The sequence below is a fragment of the Paroedura picta genome, chromosome 2 (genome assembly GCF_049243985.1).
Source record: "Paroedura picta isolate Pp20150507F chromosome 2, Ppicta_v3.0, whole genome shotgun sequence".
Taxonomy (NCBI): domain Eukaryota; kingdom Metazoa; phylum Chordata; class Lepidosauria; order Squamata; family Gekkonidae; genus Paroedura; species Paroedura picta.
Genome location: NC_135370.1, coordinates 94,119,100 through 94,140,795, shown reverse-complemented (window position 1 = coordinate 94,140,795; position 21,696 = coordinate 94,119,100). Strand labels below are relative to the sequence as shown.

The following is a 21,696-nucleotide window of genomic DNA, read 5'->3' as shown; positions in this document are numbered from 1 at the left end:
GTGTGGGTGCAGGAAGAGGTGGGGCAACCTGCCACGGCTAAAGCTCTAGCCTGTGCCTTGGCATGAAACCTCCAGTACATAAACAGTCTTTGTCCTGTAAAATTAGCATGGACAGAGATTCACCCAAAAGCATTCTCTTCTATCTAAAATTAGTGAAACACATGGTAATGTTTACAGTCCAATCCTAAACCATTCAAAGTCAATTTCTCCATTATCATAAATTGATACACTAAAAAACATTCTGCGCCTGAATTGCATTTCTGGCTGGTGTCTTATGCAAAAAAGGGAACAGACCAGGGCAAAAGAAGAACAAAGCAAAAGAAAGCAGCACTTTAGGATGCTTATATTTGTGCCTTGTCACTAGGAGTGCGCATTTGGATTTGTTCAAGCTGAAATCAAACCCCAAAAATAGCTGTTTTGGATCAGCCTGGGTATCTCTGAAATGACCTTAAGCAACCCTAAAATTCTGGGGAGTGACAAAAAATTTTCTTCCACAATATCAGGAATGTTTCAGTTTGGTAGTACAGGAGAGAGGGAAGAAGAGAGAGGAACCTCATGCCAACCATTAGCTGTTAGCTTCTTAATTCCTTTAAATTTTAAAGGACTGCTGTTTTCTAAAGGAAGATTTGGCTCCTGGCTTTCAAAAGCCTTCTAAATTTGAAAGTATTGCAGACCCCTATTAACAACTGATTAACCTTATTCTGGGGGAGGGGGAAATGGGTGTAAATTCTTTTAATTTGGGACATTTTAAGGCATAATTTTCAGATTCCACAATTCCTGAAGCTGAAACCGGTACCTTCCCAATCACAAAATGATAACAGAGACTTTGCAGTTTGTTCTAACTGTCCTGACTGTCCATTGGATTGTGTGCATGCAGAGGGAGGGGGTAGATTCCAGAAATTCCTTCCTTTTAAACAGATGATGCTGTTTTAAATTGCTGACCTTCTGTTATACGGAATTAATCTGGCACATAATACTTGGTGTTAGCGAAAAGTAGCTTACATGTGAAAAGTGTGTATTTCCTTAACAAATATGCAGGACCTAGTGAAATATTATATTTAATATATCTGTTAAGGAAAATGTAGTGTAGGAAATACATCAGCTTCATGTCTACTAGTTAGAAGAAACTAAAGAACTACAGAGTTACTAGAATTATTTGGTAGGAATCCAACTTCCTTTGGATGACCAAAAAGGCTCATGGACTGAAGTCATGTGCAATGAGGACTTCATGATTAGAAAGAGATCCAACCCACTGACTGTATAATTCCCTGCTTACACAGAGTTGTATTTCAGAGACACAAACACAGGTAAGTAAATAAGTATATTGTTGCAGCTTTATGTCATAATAATCATAATGGCAAAAGTAAAACAATTAAAACAAGTATGTTAACAGACAATAATTAAAATAAATTCAGACTAAAAATATTCAAACTTAATGTAAAAAAAATATTTTTAAAAGATTGTAAGCCGTGACTTTACAAACACTAGAGTGAGAGCAGCATTCCATTTAGACCAGTGTTCTGTCCTCTGCTGGGGTCAGTCTTTAGAAGCTCAGAACCTGGAGACAGTTTTGTACTCAGAGATATATTACAGTATGACCATGGAAGGACATGGCTAATGGCCATTCACTGACCTATCTTCCATAATTTTCTAATCTATTTCAAAGCGATCTAAGCACAATTAACACAGTTCCTGTGTTACTGCCATCATCATCCCAAGCTATATAGATCCCTTTTCATGTAGTTGGCTGCTTCTCTGAATACAAGCCACATGGTTTAGGCTAAATAACTAAACTAGGAACATCCTATGGGTTTGGGTTAGTAGAAAAAAACATCCCAAACCATGTTGACTCATGTTCACTGCTAAGCCTAGGCACTTGGCCCTTTTCAGTGATTCAGTGACTCTAAGTGGGCAGGAGTTAGTCGGATCATGCCAGCAAACCCCAGTCTATTAATTGGAAAATATGGCTTGGATCCAGTAATTTACAAGTGGAACAATAGATTTAGAGCATCTCCACCTGTGCAACACCTAGCAGTTGCCTCCCTATAAGTTATAGTACCCTGAAATTGGTCCCATTAGATCTTGTGCAAGCAAAAAATGCAAGTGGGGATACAATCTAGATCAGAGGTAGTCAACGTGTGGTCCTCCAGATGTTCATGGACTACAATTCCCATGAGTCCCAGCCAGCAAATGGGAATTGTAGTCCATGGGCATCTGGAGGACCACAGGTTGACTACCCCTGATTTAGATGACTTAGCACAAGAGACTATTGCAACCTTTTCCTGATGTTTCTATTTGCCCAAGAGCGCTAATGCAAGCAGATGTTTTGTCCTATGTATCTACACAACATAAATGCACTGCTCTCTCAGGTTCGATTCTGCGCTCCCCCACATGCAACCAGCTGGGTGACCTTGGGCTCGCCACGGCACTGATAAAACTGTTCTGACCGGGCAGTGATATCAGGGCTCTCTCAGCCTCACCCACCCCACAGGGTGTCTGTTGTGGGGGGAAGAATGGGAAGGCGACTGTAAGCCGCTTTGAGCCTCCTTCGGGTAGGGAAAAGCGGCATATAAGAACCAACTCTTCTTCTTCTTCTTCTTCTTCTTCTCAGTGCAGTTAGAAATCTGTGAATTCCTATATTATGATGATGATGATGATGATGATGATGATTAAATTTATAGACTGCCATTCCCCAATTAGGTCTCATGGCGGTTTACAACATGAAAACATTTAAAACACAATAAAATCCCCAATAAAACTTGCCCAACTAACATCAAACATCCTATCACACCAGCGGCAGTGATCACAATTCCAGTAACCCCCCTCCCCATGTTCAGCATGATGGAAAGATAACATTCAGAGAGCGGGAGCCAGTCCAATAGATCTTAATATTAACGATCTCAGTGTTAGAGATCACAATGTTGGAGGGGATCCTTAGATGGACTAAGGCAGTGGTCCCCAACCTTTTTATCACTGGGGACCACTCAACGCCGGGGATCACTCACTGGGGACCACTCAACACCTTTTACTGAGGCCCAGTGGGGGCCTCAGTTTTACTCCTCTACTCTCAACCAGTGCCCTAACGCTCTCTGATCACTATGGTTATGTTTAAACATCCCTTCAAAATAATATACAGACACGCCACAACAATTAACATAAGGAACATTTTATTTTCATGGAAATTTTAACTCATGACAATGACAAATCAATGGGAACCCTGAGCTTGTTTCTCTGGAACGAGATAGTCCCATCTGGGATCGATGGGAGACAATGACACCCGAAGTGTGTTGTAAAGGGCCGGGGGGGATGAAGTAAAGGGCCAGGGGGGGGGGAGAGAAGGTGTCGTTCGGGGCCCACCTCCAATTAGTCGAAGGACCACATGTGGTCCGCGGCCCACAGGTTGGGGATTGCTAGACTAAGGGACAGGAAAACTGCTCTGGCCTCAACCATACGCCTGGCAGAAGAGCTCCGTCTTGCAGGCACTGAGGAAAGCTGATAACTCCCGCAGGGCCCTTAGCTCTTCCGGGAGCTCGTTCCACCAGGTTGGGGCCCAGACTGAAAAGGCCCTGGCCCGGGTCGAGGCCAGGCAAACGTCCCATGGGCCCGGGACAACCAGCAAATTCATATCCGCAGAGCGAAGTACTCTGTGGGGGGCATAAGCAACCAAGTGGTCCCGCAGGTAAGTGGGACCCAGGCCGCACATGGTCTTGAAGGTCAAAACTAAAACCTTGAACTTGACTCGGAAACAGACTGGTAACCAGTGCAGGTGTCGAAGCACTGGCTGAATCTGGGCCCTCAGAGGTGTTCTAGTGAGGACCCTAGCAGCCGTATTTTGGACCAGCTGTAATTTCCGAATCAAAGACCAGGATAGGCCCGCGTAGAGTGAGTTATGCATATGCGTAACTATTGATGCTATGTACATCTTCAGTTTGGTGTAGTGGTTATGAGCAGTGGCCTCTAATCTGGCTAGCCAGGTTTGATTCCCCACTCTTCCCCATGCAGCTAGTTGGGTGATCTTTGGCTAATCACAGTCCTATTAGAGCTGTTCTCACAGAGTAGTTCTGTCAGATCTCTCGACTCTACCTTCCTCACAAGGTTTCTAGTGCGAGGGAAGGGAAGGTGATTGTAAGCTGCTTTGAGACTCCTTTGGGTAGTGAAAAGTGGGGTCTAAAATAAGTCTTCTTCTATCCCCTGACAATGTCTGAAAAGGCCTAAAGTATGTGTTGTATAAAGAATTGGTATGTGTGTGTGTTGGAGCAGTGTGAGGAAATTCTATTCTGCAGATGGAAAATAACTTTCCTTCATAAAAAGTACTTGTGAAACCAAGGCAGTGTTTCTAAAGTACTTGAGGTTTTCTCCCAGTTAAAATACCTAACTACAATAAATAGCAGCTAATGTGGACACATTTTGATAATAAACAGCCTTCTATAAAAGGAGCCACTGAGATGATCAGAGAGATTTATAGCCTGCTATACAAACTTCATAAGTTAGAATTAAGCCTTGTCTTTAAATTAATGAGTCACTATAGGCTTCTTAGAAAGTCACCATAACTTTATACATGGCTAGTAGCCCACAGAAAAAGGATTCTTAAAGCAATTAACACACACAGAAAATGAGAGGGAACGAGGGAAAAAAGGAACATAGATCTCTCCTTTTATTGTGTAGGCATTCTGTGAAAATCAATGGAGTTTTAATAAAGGAAGGGGAATGGATTATCATCTCAACCCTATTCAACCTTGCAGTATTTCTGAGTCTGTGGCATTTAGAAGTTCTTAATATCATTCCAGTTTTTCATACCAGAGAGCTTTGACACACTAGCCTGTTTAAACATTAAACACAAGAATGCTTAAACATTTTAAGTGAGATCTTGTTTATGTGAGTGTATATGTATAGAGCTGTTAAATTCTAGCCAACTTGTGGACCAATTCCACAAATGAAATGTGCCCCTGGACAGCCTCTTGTTGCTTGTGGGTTTTAGTGCTGCCTCCCCCTGATGTTGGCCGCAACCCAAAGCTCTCAATTGGCTGGTGTGAGTTTTCCCCAGATTTGCTCTGTGATGAGGGAAATCACAAAATCACAATTTGCCACTTCTGGCCATGTTGCAAACAGGGGCAAGCCTGTGTGGAGGGAGAAACATGCAACTATTTTGGTAGCATTTTGCCACCATCTCCCCTCTCCTTTTCCGGCCCGAGATTTAAAAGAAAAATGCCATGGTCCACATTGCGGCAGAATTGAAAAGCTATGAGCCATATGTGTACACAATATGTTCTCCTCATTGTGTATTGTAATTTTGGGATCGGGCAGCCAAAACATTTGTGTTTGTGTTTTCTGGCAGTGGGGTATGAATGGGGAAAGGTGTGTGTGTGTGTGTGAGATGAAGCAGCCCTTTCCCTGTCAGCTTAGTGTCTGTGTTCTTTGTTTTAAATTTTACTGTGAACAAACAATCACTCATCGGGGTCCAGTTACCATGGCCAGCCTATCACAAATCTACCAGAACATAAAGAGAGACCATTATAACAAGATTCCCAAAAAGAGATCTAAGGAGGGAATGTTTTATTGTTGTGATGTGATCCCATGGCAATACAGAAGTGTATGTTTTTTTTTTTTTAAATTGTTCTGGTGTTGTGGCATTTCTCCAAGGCAGCACAAAAGTGCACTTAAAAAAAAAATCAGGGCTTGGTGGGGATGGAAGTTTGAGTTCCTGAAATAACCACTGTGCAGGGATTGGTGGCTTGCAGTGATATGTTCAGGTTGTTCTCACTCGCCATATCGTCAGGAGGCAAAAAGCCATGAAAAGGTGGCAGGAAACATGGGAAGGGTCTCCTGTCAGGAGTCTTGCAAATGTGTGGCTTCTAACAGTGCGTTTGCAAGCAGGAGGCGGTGCGAGTTCCTCCATGTGGAATCAGTCACGGCGACCCCACAGGGTTTTCAAAGCAAGATACTTACAGAGGTGGCTTGCCATTGCCTTCCTCTGCATGGCAACTCTGAAGTTCCCTAGTGGTCTCCCATCCCAATATCAAACCGGGGTGGCCATGCTTCGCTTCCATGGTCTCATAAGATGGGGCTCACCTGGACCATCCTGGACAAGGCTGCTCGCAATATAGTCTTCCCTGTAATCTAAAGAATTCCTAAATTTCTCCCATGCCTCTCAGTGCACTTCTCTCCATTGTCTCCTATGAGGGGAAAGTGGTCAGGCAAGAGGGTGTTTAAGAATAAAAATCATGACTACCTCTGTGTTTTTTAACACATTTTTTTGTAACTGTCATACTTTTTAACTTTTCTGCTGAATACTCTGCATTTGCTATCTTAAATTCTTGTTGTTGTTCATTGTCTCCTTACACAAAACAAGGAAGGCACCCTTTGCACAAAACTGTCTCCTTCCATTACTGCAGTCTTTGATTTTTTTTAATTTTCAAGGGCAAAAGTGTGTGTGATTCCTTGTGTTGCTATGAGACACATGTTGGATGTCCACTAAAGGGTACCTCAGTTATGACCACTGTTTAAGGAGATCATCTGAAAACTCACCCTTGCAAAGATCAATTTGGAAAGAACAGTGTCTGCCTGGGGAATCAAGCGAATCAAATAAAACTAAGACACCTGTTGTTCCTGACAACATTCAGCAACAACAGCTGATATTTTTTTTTGAGGAGGGTATTTTTTATAGTGCCAAAACATTCTGTATTTACTGTTCTAGAAATCATGGCAACAATTTGCAGCAGTGATTTTCAAGTATATATTTTTTGATTAAGCTGTGAGCTTAATCATTCTTTAGTAGCCTATCAGGGTGATTACAGGGATAAGTGGGGGCATGAGCTTTTATGGCTGGAACACAAATTTTATTTTATCATAATATATGTCTTTTTTGGGTGGGTCTCTAACTGTGTCCAGACCTATCACTTTCTCTGCAAGCATGAAATACAGGGACTACTTGGTCCTGAACACTAGATTCTCCACTCCTATTAGATTTTCTGAACTGCAAATAGCTCTTCGCAGTTCATACTTTGTGCTTCCTGCTGACAGGATGCTGATGGCTTACTTTCCACCAGTGGAAGATGAGAAATGGGTGCTTTTTTTGTCTCGTAAGCTGGCCTGATTTGGGAGTGGCGGTTAAGAAATCGACAGACAGACAGACAGACAATATTGGGGAATATAGTATTGAAAGTGCCATGAATCTCTGGTAATGGGCCTAGCTCTCTCGATTCCTGCCCTATTCAAGAACATTCTGAAAACATTATCTTGGAAACTGTTTTGCCTCCTAAATGATGTTCACCTAACTTATTTGCATTAATTCTGGAACATTTTCAGAAGTTTCCATTGAGTTGGATCTATGAGACTGTAAGAAGCAGTGCTTAAAGAATAGCTCTTTCCCATCTCTCTTTCTCTGCTGTATCCCCTTAGTGTTCCCTGAAGAGTATCTCTTGGAGAGTGAGAAAGTGCTTCCCGAAAATGATTCCTGGGAGAATGGGAAATCCTTAAGAAAGGGATAGGACATGATTGGAGATTATTCAGCATGAAGGGGGGGGGGATAATCTTCTCTCTTCCATGAGAAGAAACCCTTTCTACTCATGGAAGAAGATCCATGACATGTTGTGTAAGGACTAATCAGATTTTGTCCTGGGACATTATATACAGTTTATATTAACTGCCATAGTAAATAAAATTTCTACGTCAGGGTAAAATGTCTCTTTTATATAAAAGTTTACTTTACAGTATATTCTACATACAAATTGTAACTATTTTTTTAAAATCTTGTTGCTAAGCTTAAATGGTTTCCTGTTCTTTAGCTATAAAATCAAATTAATTTTGATAGCAGTCAGTCTGGATAAACCTGGGGGGTCTTCATTAGGTTGCGCAACAATGAGTAGCTTGAGGACGTTAGCCCTTTTACTCTAGAAATCAGTAGAACTTCTGCTTTGCTCTTCCTATCCCAATAAGACTATTTGAATCACTGTATTGCTGTGTAATGAAAACAAAATAGGAAAAAAATAATTTCATTAAACTGCACAATCACTATGCACAATCATGGGCAAGTATCACCATAGTGAATGTGCATGAATTTCAGAGCTGTAGCCATTGCCATGTGTTACTGCAAAACAAACAAACATACATCACTTTATGGCACCTGTTAGTCCTTGAGGCAGGGGTCCCTAGCATATGGGTGCCTGGGTACTTGCCAACACCTTTCTTGGACATCTAACTGGTTGTGCAGGTTTTTCAAAACATTCATTTGGCAGCAGGTGCACAAGAATCTTCATTGTGACTGGAGGTAAGATGTGTGCAAGCAAGAAAATGTTTCTAAGCAAGATTTTTATTTTAAAAGGCATTTATCTGACAAAGTGGCCTATAGTCCACTAAAGTTTGTTGCCCAATAAAGCTGTTTACCTTTAATGTTCCACAAAACACATAATTGTGGATGTTTTACTCACTAGTAAGTACCACTTTCTGAATCCACAGATCATATTTTAAAAGTGTCCATTTTAATTTAAAAAATCACCATAAGTAAATTGAAAGTGATGTGGGAAAAGACTTTTTTTCATAGCGGAGAAATAACATTAAAATGTGTGTAGTTAAGAAACTGTGCAAAATTTGGTCTCATCTCTAGCACTCACTTAAAAAAATGAATAAACTTGATCTGCTCTTAATGTGTCTTTGTCTTGATTAAGGCGAAAGGTGCTTAGTGGAGTTTACTTGAAAGAAAAGTGATCAGAAATAGCTTAAACCAGCAATTAATGCATAACACCATACTGCGGGATAATATAATTTATGTTGTGTTATTCTCTTCCATGGAATTTTTTCTACAGGAAGGTGGCATTATTGCTCTCTTTAAGCTCTGCCGCCAGGATTGCTTAAGGTCCCTTTACCCTCAGGTGCTAAGGACACTGGCATCTATATGCTGTGTGGAAGAAGGAATCCAACAACTGGAAAAGGTATTGTTTCAGAACTCTGCTTCTGCAGAACAAAGCCTTATTAGTTTGCTACTATATACATAATCTGATTTAGGACACAGGATCCAGTAGAAAGCTCTTTAAAAACAGGCATGTACTGGGTTTGCCAACTGTGAATTGGGAAATTCCTGGAGATGTGATTGAGGAGCCTGGGGAGCAGAGGGATCACAGTATGCTACAATGCCAAAACGTTTACCCTCAAAAACAACCATTTTCTCCAGAGGAACTAATATTTGTATCTGGAGATAAATTATAATTCCAGGAGATTTGTAGCCCCCACCTGGAGGTTGGCAACCCTAACATGTACCCCAAATAGTATTTTCTCAAAATATTTTACCAACTGAATGTTCTATATTAATTGAATGTTCAGTATGCCTTTCTTTTTTGTCTGGTGCGTGTGTGTGTGAAGTATAGGTTGGAAACCATGTGGAATAAGTAGAAAAATTCCCAATTATTTTAATAGATCTGAGCTCTATTTTTTATGAACAGCTAGTTTGGTCCTATAGGTCCTGTGTTCATAAGCTGTCCTGTTTGAAAGGGTCTCTGCCTGGTATCTTTTGCCCGGGGGGGGGGGGGTTCTTTGTTTTTTGGTGGTCCCTAATACTCACTAAGTCACCTTAGATGGGCATCTCTCTTTTTAGTCTGGCCGATCTGTAATACATGTATACCAATAATGGCACATTTTTCAATTGGTAGATCATGTTACCTACACCTGAGAGCAAGTAGAAGTTCCTTCAGTTCATGTATACCCTGGTGAGAGTGCCTTTCCTCCCTCCAGATACTCTTAGTTCGCTTATGACCATAAATTATAACTCAACAGGAATAGAGCTTTTCATGATGATGACAATGAATTCTATTTTCACACACCAAACACTTCTTTGTTATTTACATCATTCCATCAGAATAATAATAACTTGTTCAGCTGTCTGTAATAATGATCCTGAAGTAGTTACTATTTACATGCGCAAGGTAAATATGGAATGACATGAGCAGAAGTATATGAAGTGATTATTTCTGAATTTTTTATATAACCTATTTTGAAATTTGTATACTCGGAAAAAAAATGCACTGAAAAGTGAGAGATCTAAACAGACTTAGTCTGATGTCCCTGCAGAATATCACAGTGTGAGGTAATAAGGTGACATATAAGGGGATGGAGTGCAATTCAACAGCAGAAAGAGGTTTTTGTCAATATACGTGCAAGCTAATTTTAACTCTCAGAGGTATATCTGACAAATTCTTTGAGTAAGCATGACAATTCTAATGTTTTTTGACTCTTCATATGGCCCTTTTCTTTTCTCAGAAGTACATTTTCTGTTACTCTGGAAAATGAACACTTTTACCAGTCACTGCATCATGACCTCATCCTTAGTATTTCATGAAACACATCTTGTAAGTTAGAATAATGTGCCTCTTCAACTTAATGATAAATGATTTCATTTCTGCTTCACAATGACATGCCTTGTAATTTAGTGCCCAGAACAGAAGCAGAGAATGATAGAACATCTGCAGCAAAAATGGAAACTATAAGCCAATTGTCAAACAAGATTTTCCATAGTTTAGTTGGGTTAGGGGTTGGTATGTAGTTCTTCAATTTGTTTTCTATGTTTCTCCAAAGAGATTTGAAATGAAGAATTTATATCTTCTTTATCAAAAGAGTGGCAGTGAGAAAAACACAGGCAGCAGTTGACTCCGTGAAGGGCCCAGCCACAAACAGGAAGAGGCATGGCCAGCATGGGCCCTTTAGCATGTGTGCTCAGCTGGGTGCGCACAGCAGTGACACAAGAGGCAGAGTCAGCCTCTTTGTCTCACTCGTCGCCAGCACAGCTTCCCTCCCACCCTATGTTATTCTTTTTTGTTGGTGACTGTGTTTTAGCTTTGTTTACTGTCACAGCGGTGGTTTAGGGGGCATGGAAATGAGTTGAGGTAGGATCCAGTTGGCACACTGGATCCTTGCTGGAGAGAGGTCTCTTAAGAGACTGGCAGAAGTGAGCGTGGCTGTCCTGGCTGGGGAAGACCAGGGGCTCTGTGCCAGGCAGCGAGTGAGGCCAAATTAGGTGGGCACCCATTGGTCATGTCTCAATGTCTCCTCATGGTGAGGTTCCAGAAGGTAGGGACTGACCTTCCTGGCTGGGAAGGGATGGATCCCAATGGCTACTGCAGCCCGAATTGAGAGCAGCCGGATGGCTGCAAAATGGGCACTCATTTTCTGTGCCATGCCAATCCTCGTTGGTGCGAGGGACATTTCAATAAAAACTGTGGCCTTATTATTGCCAAAAAATAAAATAAGAGTCATGTCTTCCTTTGCCGGATGCCCTTCTGCCAGTCAACAGGGCAAGTCTTGTCAATACTTTAGTTTCCATAGGAACTTCTGTGATCTGGTTAAAGTTCATTGTGGTTTGATGAGTATGTAAGGTTTCTTTGGAGCTGTTGTGATTCGTTTTTGTCACTTGTGTGCTCCTTCTTGGAGTTATTGATGTTTGCGATGAATCACTGAGAACCAAGCTTTTAAAGTTAGAGACTTTACAGATTATCATGCTTTTAACTTTTTTTGCCTTCTGGCCATGGGGGGGGGAATGGTATTCTTTGTATCCACGTGACATCAGTAGTTGCCACATAGCACATTTTTGCAAGAATTATAAGGTTAGAGAGCTGGAATTATATCATGGTAGCCAAACTACCGCACCATTGCACTCATTTCTCATTTCTGATGCTAGCAGAATTATGCTCAAAATCCTACAAGCTAAGCTCCAGCAATATGTAGACTGCGAACTTCCAGAAGTACAGGCAGGATTTCGAAGAGGCAGAGGAACTAGAGATCAAATTGCCAACATACGCTGGATCATGGAGAAAGCTAGGGAGTTCCAAAAGAACATCTACTTCTGATTCATTGACTATACTAAAGACTTTGATTGTGTGGAGCACAACAAATTGTGGCAAATTCTTAAAGATATGGGAACACCAGAGCTTCTTATCTCTCTCTTGAGCTTCTTATCTGTCTCTATATGCAGGTCAAGAAGCAACAGTGAGTACCGGGCATGGAATCACTGATTGGTTCAAAATTGAGCAAGGAGTTCGGCAAGGCTGTATACTTTCACCTTGCCTATTTAACTTCTATGTGGAGCACATCATGAGAAAGGCGGGGTTAGATGAGTCACAAGATTGCAGGGAGAAATATCAACAACCTCAGATATGCAGATGATACCACTCTAATGGCAGAAAGCGAAGAGGAACTAAAGAGCCTGTTGATGCGGGTGAAGGAGGAGAGTGCAAAAGTTGGCTTGAAACTCAACATCAAGAAAACTAAGATCAAGGCATCCGGCCCTCTCTCAAGAAATGGAGGTAGTGACAGATTTTATTTTCCTGGACTCCAAGATCATTGCAGATGGGGACTGCAGCAAAGAAATTAAAAGACGCTTGCTCCTGGGGAGGAAAGCTATGGCAAATCTAGACAGCATCCTAAAAAGCAGAAACATCACCCTGCCAACAAAAGTGCGTCTAGTCAAGGCTATGGTCTTCCCAGTTGCAATGTACGGCTGTGAAAGTTGCACCATAAGGAAGGCCGAGCGTCAAAGATTTGAGGCTTTTGAACTCTGGTGCTGGAGAAGACTTGCGAGTCCCATGGGCTGCAAGGTGAACAAAGCTGTCAGTCCTAGAGGAGATCAGCCTGACTGCTCCATAGAAGGCCAGATCCTGAAGATGAAACTCAAATACTTTGGCCACCTCATGAGAAGGAAGGACTCCCTGGAGAACAGCCTAATGCTGGGAGCGATTGAGGGCAAAAGAAGAAGGTGGCTGGATGGAGTCACTGAAGCAGTAGGTGCAAACTTAAATGGACTCCGGGGAATGGTAGAGGACAGGAAGGCCTGGAGGATCATTGTCCATGGGGTCACGATGGGTCGAACACGACTTCGCACCTAACAACAACAACAAAGCCAAATATATTTTGCTGTGATTATCTTTTAATAATAGCCACAATGTATGTTCAATAAAATGGCCATAGTTTTTTGTTTTGCAATATGTGGATGAACCAGTATAGGAGTGAGTGGATTTCCTATTACTCTGGACTTCAGTGTATCTTACTCCTCCTTTATTCCTGTTTATCTGGAAACATTTCGGAAATAAAGCATGCATAATTTGCTTCAGTTTGCATTTGATCATTACCTTGTTTGCCCTCTGGATGATCAATACATACATATACAACAATAATGCATTGGAAAAAATAATCATGATGTTATTCTGGCATTAGTATTCTTTTTGCATGATAATTCTAATACATCTTAATACATATTTGTCAGGTTCCATGTTCAGGCTACTTTCTACCTGTCCAGTGTTATGTACAGCAGGACACTTGACAAATGTTTATTATTTTTTTCCCTGTGGAAAAGGGAGAGGGTTCCAGATTCACCTCTACCCTCCTCTTTTCTCTCAGCTGGCTCTTCTGCTGCTTGTGACCCAGATCAGTTTGCCCACGTAGGCCTCTTCCTGACTTTAAAGGCCAGTCTAAAAAGGAGGCACGTCTTTTTTCAGCTTTCTGGCTCTCACAGAAGGGTGAGCTGTCCCCCAAGAGATGGAGTACAGGGCCCATTCTGCATGCAATAGATAATGCACTTCCAGTGCACTCTAGAAGGCGATTTACCTGTTCTGCACAGGAAAATCCAGCTATAAAAGCATAATGAAAGTGCATTATGCAATGTGTGCAGAATGGGCCCTGGATGGTAGCTCCAGCAGCATATTTCCTAATTTCAAGCCCTTACTTCATTGATCTAACCCTGTAATTATGCTCCTGATTCCTTCTGCTAGACCATGTTTTTGTTGTTGGCACCTGATCAAATAGTAAATGGGGTTCCCCCATACTACTTTGTAGGAAGATCAGTCTCTGCTTCCACCCCTACAATAGCTCAGCTCAGTTCTAGGTGGAAGGCAAGGGTACCCTCAACAATATGACTATATGGTCTGAAAATAACTGATATGCCAACCTTACTAAACCTAAGCAAGTATCAATAATAATGCACTTTCAGTGTGCTTTTGCGGAAAAATCTACCTCTAAAGAACATTGGAAGTCCATTATCCAATGTGTGTATCTATTTTTATGATTTATTTATATATGCCAAGTTGCTTTGAGTGGTCCTTTTCAGATGGATAGCTATAATAAGTCTGTAGCAGCAAAATGAACCAAAGTTCATTAGCACTTGAAGAATTAACAGAACCTACGTTAGTATAAGTTTTTGTGAATCAGGCATCTAATAAAGTGAGCTCTAACGTACAAAAGTTTATGTCAGAATACATGTTGTCTGCTTTATTTTGAAGACTAAGATCTAAAAATAAAACAGTGCTAAAGGGTAACAACATTTATTATAGCTTGGGCTTCTGTAAGTCCTTCAATTACTATGGAAATGAATTGTTTTTTCATACCTTGATATGTAAAGTGCATTTTGTAAATTTTTCAGTTAAGAGTCCCTTTAAGAGGGATCATAGCAAATATAATTCTAACACAATGCTTGACTATAGAATATGGGTTGTTTTATATGCTTCAGGTGGTAATTGGAAGTATGCAAGTATGTTTAAATAAAAGTTGCTAGTCTTTAAGTTAACGGTAGACATTTGTTTTGCTACAATAGACTAATACAGTCACTGTTCTGGAATTAAAACCGACTCCAAAGTTCTTGTTTCATTTCAAGGCAACTAGTTTCATTATAGAGGTTATAGAATATCTGAGTATTTTAACAAATATAAATTGGACAGGATCTGCTTTTGGGAATTCATTTATATCTTCCTTTCTGCTTTAAAAAAAATGTCATCTTAAGAAACCAGTTCTGATGATAGTGTAAATTTTTCCTATGGTACATCTGCGGTCTGTCACATAATACCTAATACTGCATTAGACATCACATCATCACTTTAAGTGGCAACAAATTTATAAAACTGGAAATTGTTTGAGGATAAAGCAATAAAATCTAGAGAACTCCATTCAAAATTACTTTTTGGCCAATTAGTTTTCTAAAAGTGCAGTCTTAAGGAGAGTTACACCCTTCTAAGTCCATTAAAGTCAATTAACTTAGAAGGATGCAACTCTGTTTAGGATTGCAGTATAAGAAGCTAATACTTATCCAAGATTATTTGATATGGTAAAAGAGGCTGTGTCAGCTAATGGAACATTTAATACTGTATTGTGGTAACTGGGAGTGGTACCCTCATCAAAGTGGTTTTATTGAGTTACAACAAACTGTATAAACCTTCTACTGAAAGTACTGACATTCTTGAACTGTAGCTCAGTGCTATTCCTTTGCTTGAATGCTTTTACAGTTATAATGAGCTTTTCTGTTCATTTTTCGGACTTGAATTTATTTTATACTATTATCCTGTATGGTGTGCTTCTTATTACCTTTGATTTCTAATATGATTGTGATTGTATTCTGCCTTGATAAAGAAAGGCAGAATTCATTTTTTTATTTTTTTACTGTGAAATCATATTAGTTTTAATACATAAGTATATTGTGGTAACTCTTCCTATAACTGAAGATATTGAAAAGATAGTAGGCATGTGGGAAATTTTCTAAAGAAATGCTCTTATCAAAATTAGTTTGATTTCTTTTGAAATTCTGGAAGCATATCACTGGTGAAATCTTATGACTTGCACTTTTTGAAAGTCTTATGCTTAATTTGAAGAGTGTTTCCTGTTTTATTTATTTTACTTTATTTTTACCCTGCCTTTTCTTCTCAATGGGAATCCAGAATAGCTTAAATAGTTTCCCACTTCATTGTATCTTCACAACAACCCTATGTGATAGCCCCAGTTCAACCTGCAAGCTTTTGTAGTGGGAACCTGAAGTATCCCAGATTATACTCCGAACAATGGTGGGAGGAAAAAAAACATCCTTGTTTGTTTATTGAAAATTTATACAGGAAGCAGCAAAGGGTAGCTCTAGGAATCACTGGACACTCTATGGTTTAGAGTTCTATGATTTTTTTCCCTACTATACTGTCCTCCCCCAAACCCTCCCACTGATTGCCAGTTACTGCATAGCAATCCTACCAAGCAGTCAATAGCCCATGACATCCATGTGTATGGATATGGATAAGTGATCACCAGTAAGATGATCTATGTTCTTTTCAGATTCTGAGAGAGCAGTTATCTTCTAGGCCAAGGAAACAGGAATTAAAGATGTAGTCTTATAAATACAACAGTCACCAACAGCTGAGGTCCAGATAAACAATAATTCTATTATTAGCATCAAGGCATTTTTCTAAACCCTTACATACCCAGTGAAGAGCCTGCATTTTCCTGCAGGAATTAACTGACAATTTCTAATTAGAGTAAGAGGAAGATAATGCCATGCCAGTGATGATAAGTACCAGTTACTGCAATATAAATTAGCACCTGTGCTTCAGGGGACATTAGCTAATCCATTAACTAATCCTACATTTCTTTTTGAATCAAGGAACTTGGTTCATATTATCACTGCAAACAATAATTCAAATAGGTGCCTAAATATTATATAACTGAACAATGTGTATTTGTTTAAAATGTCCTGTGGAGCCCAACAGTGGGAATTTACCTATTTAAATGAATATAAGAGAGAGAGATCTGTGTATGCTTGCTGTAGAGAATCTGATAAGGGCGAATGGGACTTACCCCGGGCGCGTTTGCCGCTGCGGGGAAGCCCTCGCCGAAGGAACGCAGGGTAGGGGACTACAAGTCCCAGCGATCCCTGCGGCGGCATTCGGGAGCGCGGCAAAAGGACGGCTGGGGAAGGAGGGGGCCAGGTCGGCTCTTCCCAGCCTCCTTTGCCCGCTCCATATAGGGAAGCGTCGGAGAGGCTTCTGCCTCTTTCCCGCTTCTCTGCCAGCGAGGTTGGAGCTGCTATTAGGAGCTCCAGTCTCGGGCCTAGTTGGGAGCGCTGAGGGAGAGTGTTTGCCTCAGCATTTTCAAAACGCCAAAGCCTTGAGGCTTGGGGTGCGGCGCGGCCGATTTTTACACACACACACAAAAAAAAAACGTTTTTATTTTAATTTATTGTTTTGTTAGTTTCGATTGTTTGTTTGTTTGTTATTTTTCATTTATTTTGGGGGGCAGGAGAAGCGGGAAGAGCATGGGTGGGCGTCGCGCAGCGGCCCGGTCTGAATGGGCGCGGCCTGCGGGCCGTTGGGAGTCGGGCCGCTCGCCATCTAGCCGGCCACGGGGAAAACAGGGAACGGCACAGGGAACCCGGGCGAAAACAGCTGCCCGCGGGCGTTCTGTCCCCAGTCAGTTGCCGGTGGGACTCCGGGGATCGGAGGGCTTAACAGAAGTGGGGCCTGGATCATTGCCTTATGGCACTAGAGGTGCCTCCCGCAGGGCACAAGAGCAGTCCCGGGCCAATCCCCCTTCACTGCTGAGTACAGCGGCGGTAGGGGAGGTAGAGGCGACGGCCAGTGGGCCGATTGAGGCCGCAATGGGTGGAGACCAAACCTCTGTGGGAGCAGCCTCATTATCAGGGGCGGGCCTGAGTGGCCAGGCCCAAGTTTTTGCTTTCCAACCGGGCAGCACGGGTCAACCCGCCCCCTCAGCAGCGCCTCCTAGCATGGGTTGGTGGCAGGGATGGGAAAACTCAGCCCCTGTCCAGTGGTACCCTCCCACGGCCCAGGGCATGGCTCAGGCGGGCGGTGGCCAGCCTGGGTGGCCTATGGGGAGTCATACAACATGGCCATACATGGGCATGCAAAGTTCATGGCCCACAGTGGGGATGCAGTCAACTTGGCCTCAACTGTACCCACAAGGGCACTTTGCGGGTCAGCGGCCTGAGAGTCCTGTGGTGCGCTTCCCGGCAGCCCCGAATATGGGGGGGGTTATGACTGCTGCCCCGTTGGGGTTGGTAGGCAGCTGGCAGGAACCAGGGGAGTCTATATTGGCTCGGCGGGACGCCAGTGTGGCTAGGCAGCAACACGTTCATGTTAATAGTCAACAGTTAACTTTAAATGAACAGGCCGGTGTTGATGGCCGGGTGACTCCAGCCCCTATGGTGTCATCTGTAACGGAGGCATCAGGGACTGTGGCAGAAGACAGGCAAGCTGTGCCAGCCGCTTCGGCTCCTGCTCCTGGAGCTTCAGCTCCTGGGCAAGCACTGTCAGGGACAGGAGACAGCGTCCTGGCTGAGTCAAAAGGCAGGAAGCGCAGAAGGCACGGGCATAGCAGGCGCTCCGGGGCAAGCTCTTCTAGTGAGTCCTCATCTTCGGAAGATGAGATGGTGGTGGGCCAAAAGGACGTTGCATACTGGCTCCAAGGGGCCATGGTTCCGGGCATCCTGGCTTGGCTAGCAGGCTTTCGAGAAGCCACTAGGGTCTACTATAAGGAGGGAGCAGGGATGGGAAAGCCAACTCAACCCCCAATTGGCTTCCCGGCGGGGGATGATCCACCTGGGACCCATCTATCCAGGAAGCAACGCACGCGGGCCTTGTTAGGTTATTATGTTGATGTTTTTGAATTTGTGAGACCCGATGATGATGCCCCCAAAACTGGTATTAAGAAAAGGCGGCCTCGCAGGGATCGGGTAGCGATTGAGAGAACCTTTACGAACTGGATCAGGGGGTATGGGGAATATATGTGCCTAGTGGCCGGGGCCTTCCCTGAACGGGGATGGCATTTGATACGGCACTTCAATAATGTCATGGAGGCCATGGTACTCTCAGGAGATGCGGCTGCGATAATGTACGACACAAAAGCCAGGGAGAAAGCGTCCAACAATGCGCAAGCTAGATGGGATTTAAGGGAAAGGGATTCTTGGATGGTAAAAGTGGGCCCCTATGTCCAGAGAAACGAGCCTGAGAGGCGCTGGTCAAGCGGCAAGAGGGAGGTGAAAGGCCTATGTTGGGATTTCCAGAAAGGGTCCTGCCAACGTCGCCGCTGTAGATTTGAACACAGCTGTGAAGCTTGTGGAGGAGGGCATGGAAAACACGACTGCAATCGCCAGGGTTCGAATCGCCCCTTTCGATCCGGCCGATCCACCGCCAAGAGGGGGAGTGGATCGGCGAACTCAAGCGCAGCGGGGACCCAAAAAGCAGAATGAAGTCCCTTTGGAACTTACCACCTTGGCTATCTCCCCCATTAAGGTTGCCGCCTTGTTGGCACTGTTAAAGGACTATCCAAATCGGGAGTCAGCCGAATACCTGGCTTCTGGATTTGCGGTGGGTTTTCGCATTCCATACGAGGGAAAACGGGAGGCTACTACTAGCCCAAATCTGAAGTCTGCTATGCAAATGCCGGAAGTGGTGGCTGACAAGATCCAGAAAGAGTGCCAGGCTGGCCGTATGGCTGGCCCATATCCCGAGCCACCCCTATCTAACTTGAGAGTGTCACCATTAGGGGTAGTCCCCAAGAAGGCCCCGGGACAATTTAGACTAATACACCATTTGTCCTATCCGAAAGGGACGTCAGTGAATGACGGGATTGCTCCAGAGCTTAGCTCGGTCACCTATGCATCCTTAGACCAGGCAATATCATTGGTTAAGGATTGCGGCCCTGGGGCGCTACTCGCCAAGTGCGATATTCAATCAGCCTTCAGGCTGTTGCCGGTACACCCGGAGGATTTTTGTTTGCTGGGGTGCAACTTTCAGAATTCTTGGTATGTGGACAAGGCCATGCCGATGGGGTGCTCCATCGCATGCTTTGCCTTTGAATCCTTCAGTACCTTTTTAGAATGGGTAATGAAGTATCGCTCTGGGAGCCCGCATATCACGCACTACTTAGATGACTTTTTGCTCATTGGCCCGGCAGGAACCTCTGCATGCCATGACAAGTTATTAATGTTTCAAAGGTTGGCTGAGGAATTGGGGGTGCCACTGGCAACAGAGAAGACTGAAGGCCCGTCTTCCTGTTTGACCTATCTGGGTATTACGTTGGATTCGGTGGCCGGTTTATCCAAATTGCCAGAAGAAAAGGTGTTGGCGCTGAGGGCTTTGCTAGGGCAGCTTTTGTCAAAGAGGAAGTGTACCTTAAAAGAAATGCAAAGTATTTTGGGACACTTGAACTTTGCCTGTAAGGCTGTCTCACCTGGCAGGGCATTTTGTGCACGCCTGGCCAGAGCTACGGCGGGCATTAAGGCTCCACACCATCATATACGTTTATCGCGGTCACTGAAAGAAGATTTACGTGTGTGGCATGACTTCCTAGCAAGTTTCAATGGGGTATCGATCTGGCAGACGCCAGTCTCCCCGGAAACATCTTTTCAAGTGCATTCCGATGCATCGGGTAGTCTGGGGTTTGGAGTTTTCTTTCGTAACCGTTGGTTCGCCGAGAGGTGGCCACAGGAATGGTCGGGGTCCCCTATCCTTAGGGACCTTACCTTCCTGGAACTATTTCCAATGGTGGCAGCAGTTATTGTGTGGAAAGATTTATTTCAGGACAGCAAAGTTTTATTTTGGTGCGACAATCAAGCAGTTGTGCGCATTATAAATCGGCAATCGAGTAAATCCCCCCGGGTAATGGGTTTAGTGAGGAAACTAGTTAGGGTTTGCTTGGGGAGCAACATCTCCTTTGCGGCCCGTCATGTCCCGGGCGCCACTAATGAAATTGCTGACGCTCTGTCTCGGTTCCAGGAGCAGAGGTTTCGCCAGTTGGCGCCAGAGGCGAACATGTGTCCAGACCGTTTCCCGGAGGAGTTGTGGAGGATTGGCATGGAATGATCCTCGAGGCCGTGGAACATTCCCTCGCTCCGGCAACACGTCGGGCATATACAGCAGCGGTTCGGGGTTACATGGAGTACATGGAGCAGGAACAGGGCCTTAGGGCCTTACCTCCAACAGAGGACTTAGTGCTGCGCTACCTCGTCTATTTACGTTCCCGCAAAATGTCCCCGGGGTCCATGAACATACAAGTGGCGGGGCTATCCTTTTTCTGCAAAACCAGGGGTTGGTGGGATCCCTCATCATCCTTTCTGATCCGAAAAGCCATCGCAGGATGGAAGAGGATCAGCCCAGTTACAGCTGACCCCAGGCGGCCTATTTCGTTAGACATTTTGAGGAACATGGTGATTCAATTGCCTGCTGTATGCTCTGACGGTTACGAGGTTGCCCTTTTTGCGGCAGCATTTACTCTGGCATTTTTTGGAGCTTTCCGGTGCTCGGAGCTTGTATCGGGGTCCCGTTCAGGCACGGGCGATCAAGCAGTTGCGAGGGGAGATGTGCAACTCACTGACGAAGAGCTGCACATCACTCTTCGCCGTTCAAAAACTGATCAGCTGGGCAGAGGATCCTACATAGTGTTGAGGAGGGGTTGGGGTGACGCTCCCTGCCCGGTCTCCATCGTGGGGGGCCTTTTTAGCGGTGAGGCCAAAGATTGACGGCCCTTTGTTGATTCACGAAAATGGCACTTGCTTGTCAAGGTATCAGTTTGGGGCTGTTTTGAGGAGTACGCTCCACCAGCTGGGCCTTCCGTCAAAACAATTCGGCACCCACTCATTTCGAATTGGGGCGGCAACCGAAGCAGCTGCTTCTGGAGTGCCTCCGGATGAGCTCAGGGCAGTGGGCCGGTGGCGTTCAGTGGCATATAAGAAATATGTGCGTCCAGATTTGTTGCTGTAACGTTTCTATACCGTATTCATGTTGCAGGTTTGGTCCAGGTTGCCCCGAAAGTGCTGGTTATCGGGCACAGTATCGTCCATTGGGCTGCACGTTACGCAGTAAGATCCGGTTGGAACAATGACCTGGGCCTGGTTGGTCGTTATCGTATATCCTGGGCAGGTCGCCGAGGCTTGCGCTGGGCATCCCTGGAAAG

The 21,696-nt window shown here is 43.8% G+C and overlaps 1 protein-coding gene across 6 annotated transcripts in view; it reads left to right on the top strand.

Moving 5' to 3' along the window:
- The window catches only part of INSC (INSC spindle orientation adaptor protein), a 239,845-nt gene that overhangs the window by 139,549 nt on the left and 78,600 nt on the right, over positions 1-21,696 (top strand). For 5 of the 6 annotated variants that reach the window (XM_077321682.1, XM_077321684.1, XM_077321679.1 and 2 more), the window contains one exon: positions 8,802-8,927. The exons of the other annotated variant lie outside the window; for it this stretch is intronic. In XM_077321682.1, the coding sequence (XP_077177797.1) occupies positions 8,802-8,927 (126 nt within the window). The remainder of the gene's footprint in view (positions 1-8,801; positions 8,928-21,696) is intronic. 6 annotated transcript variants of the gene reach the window in all.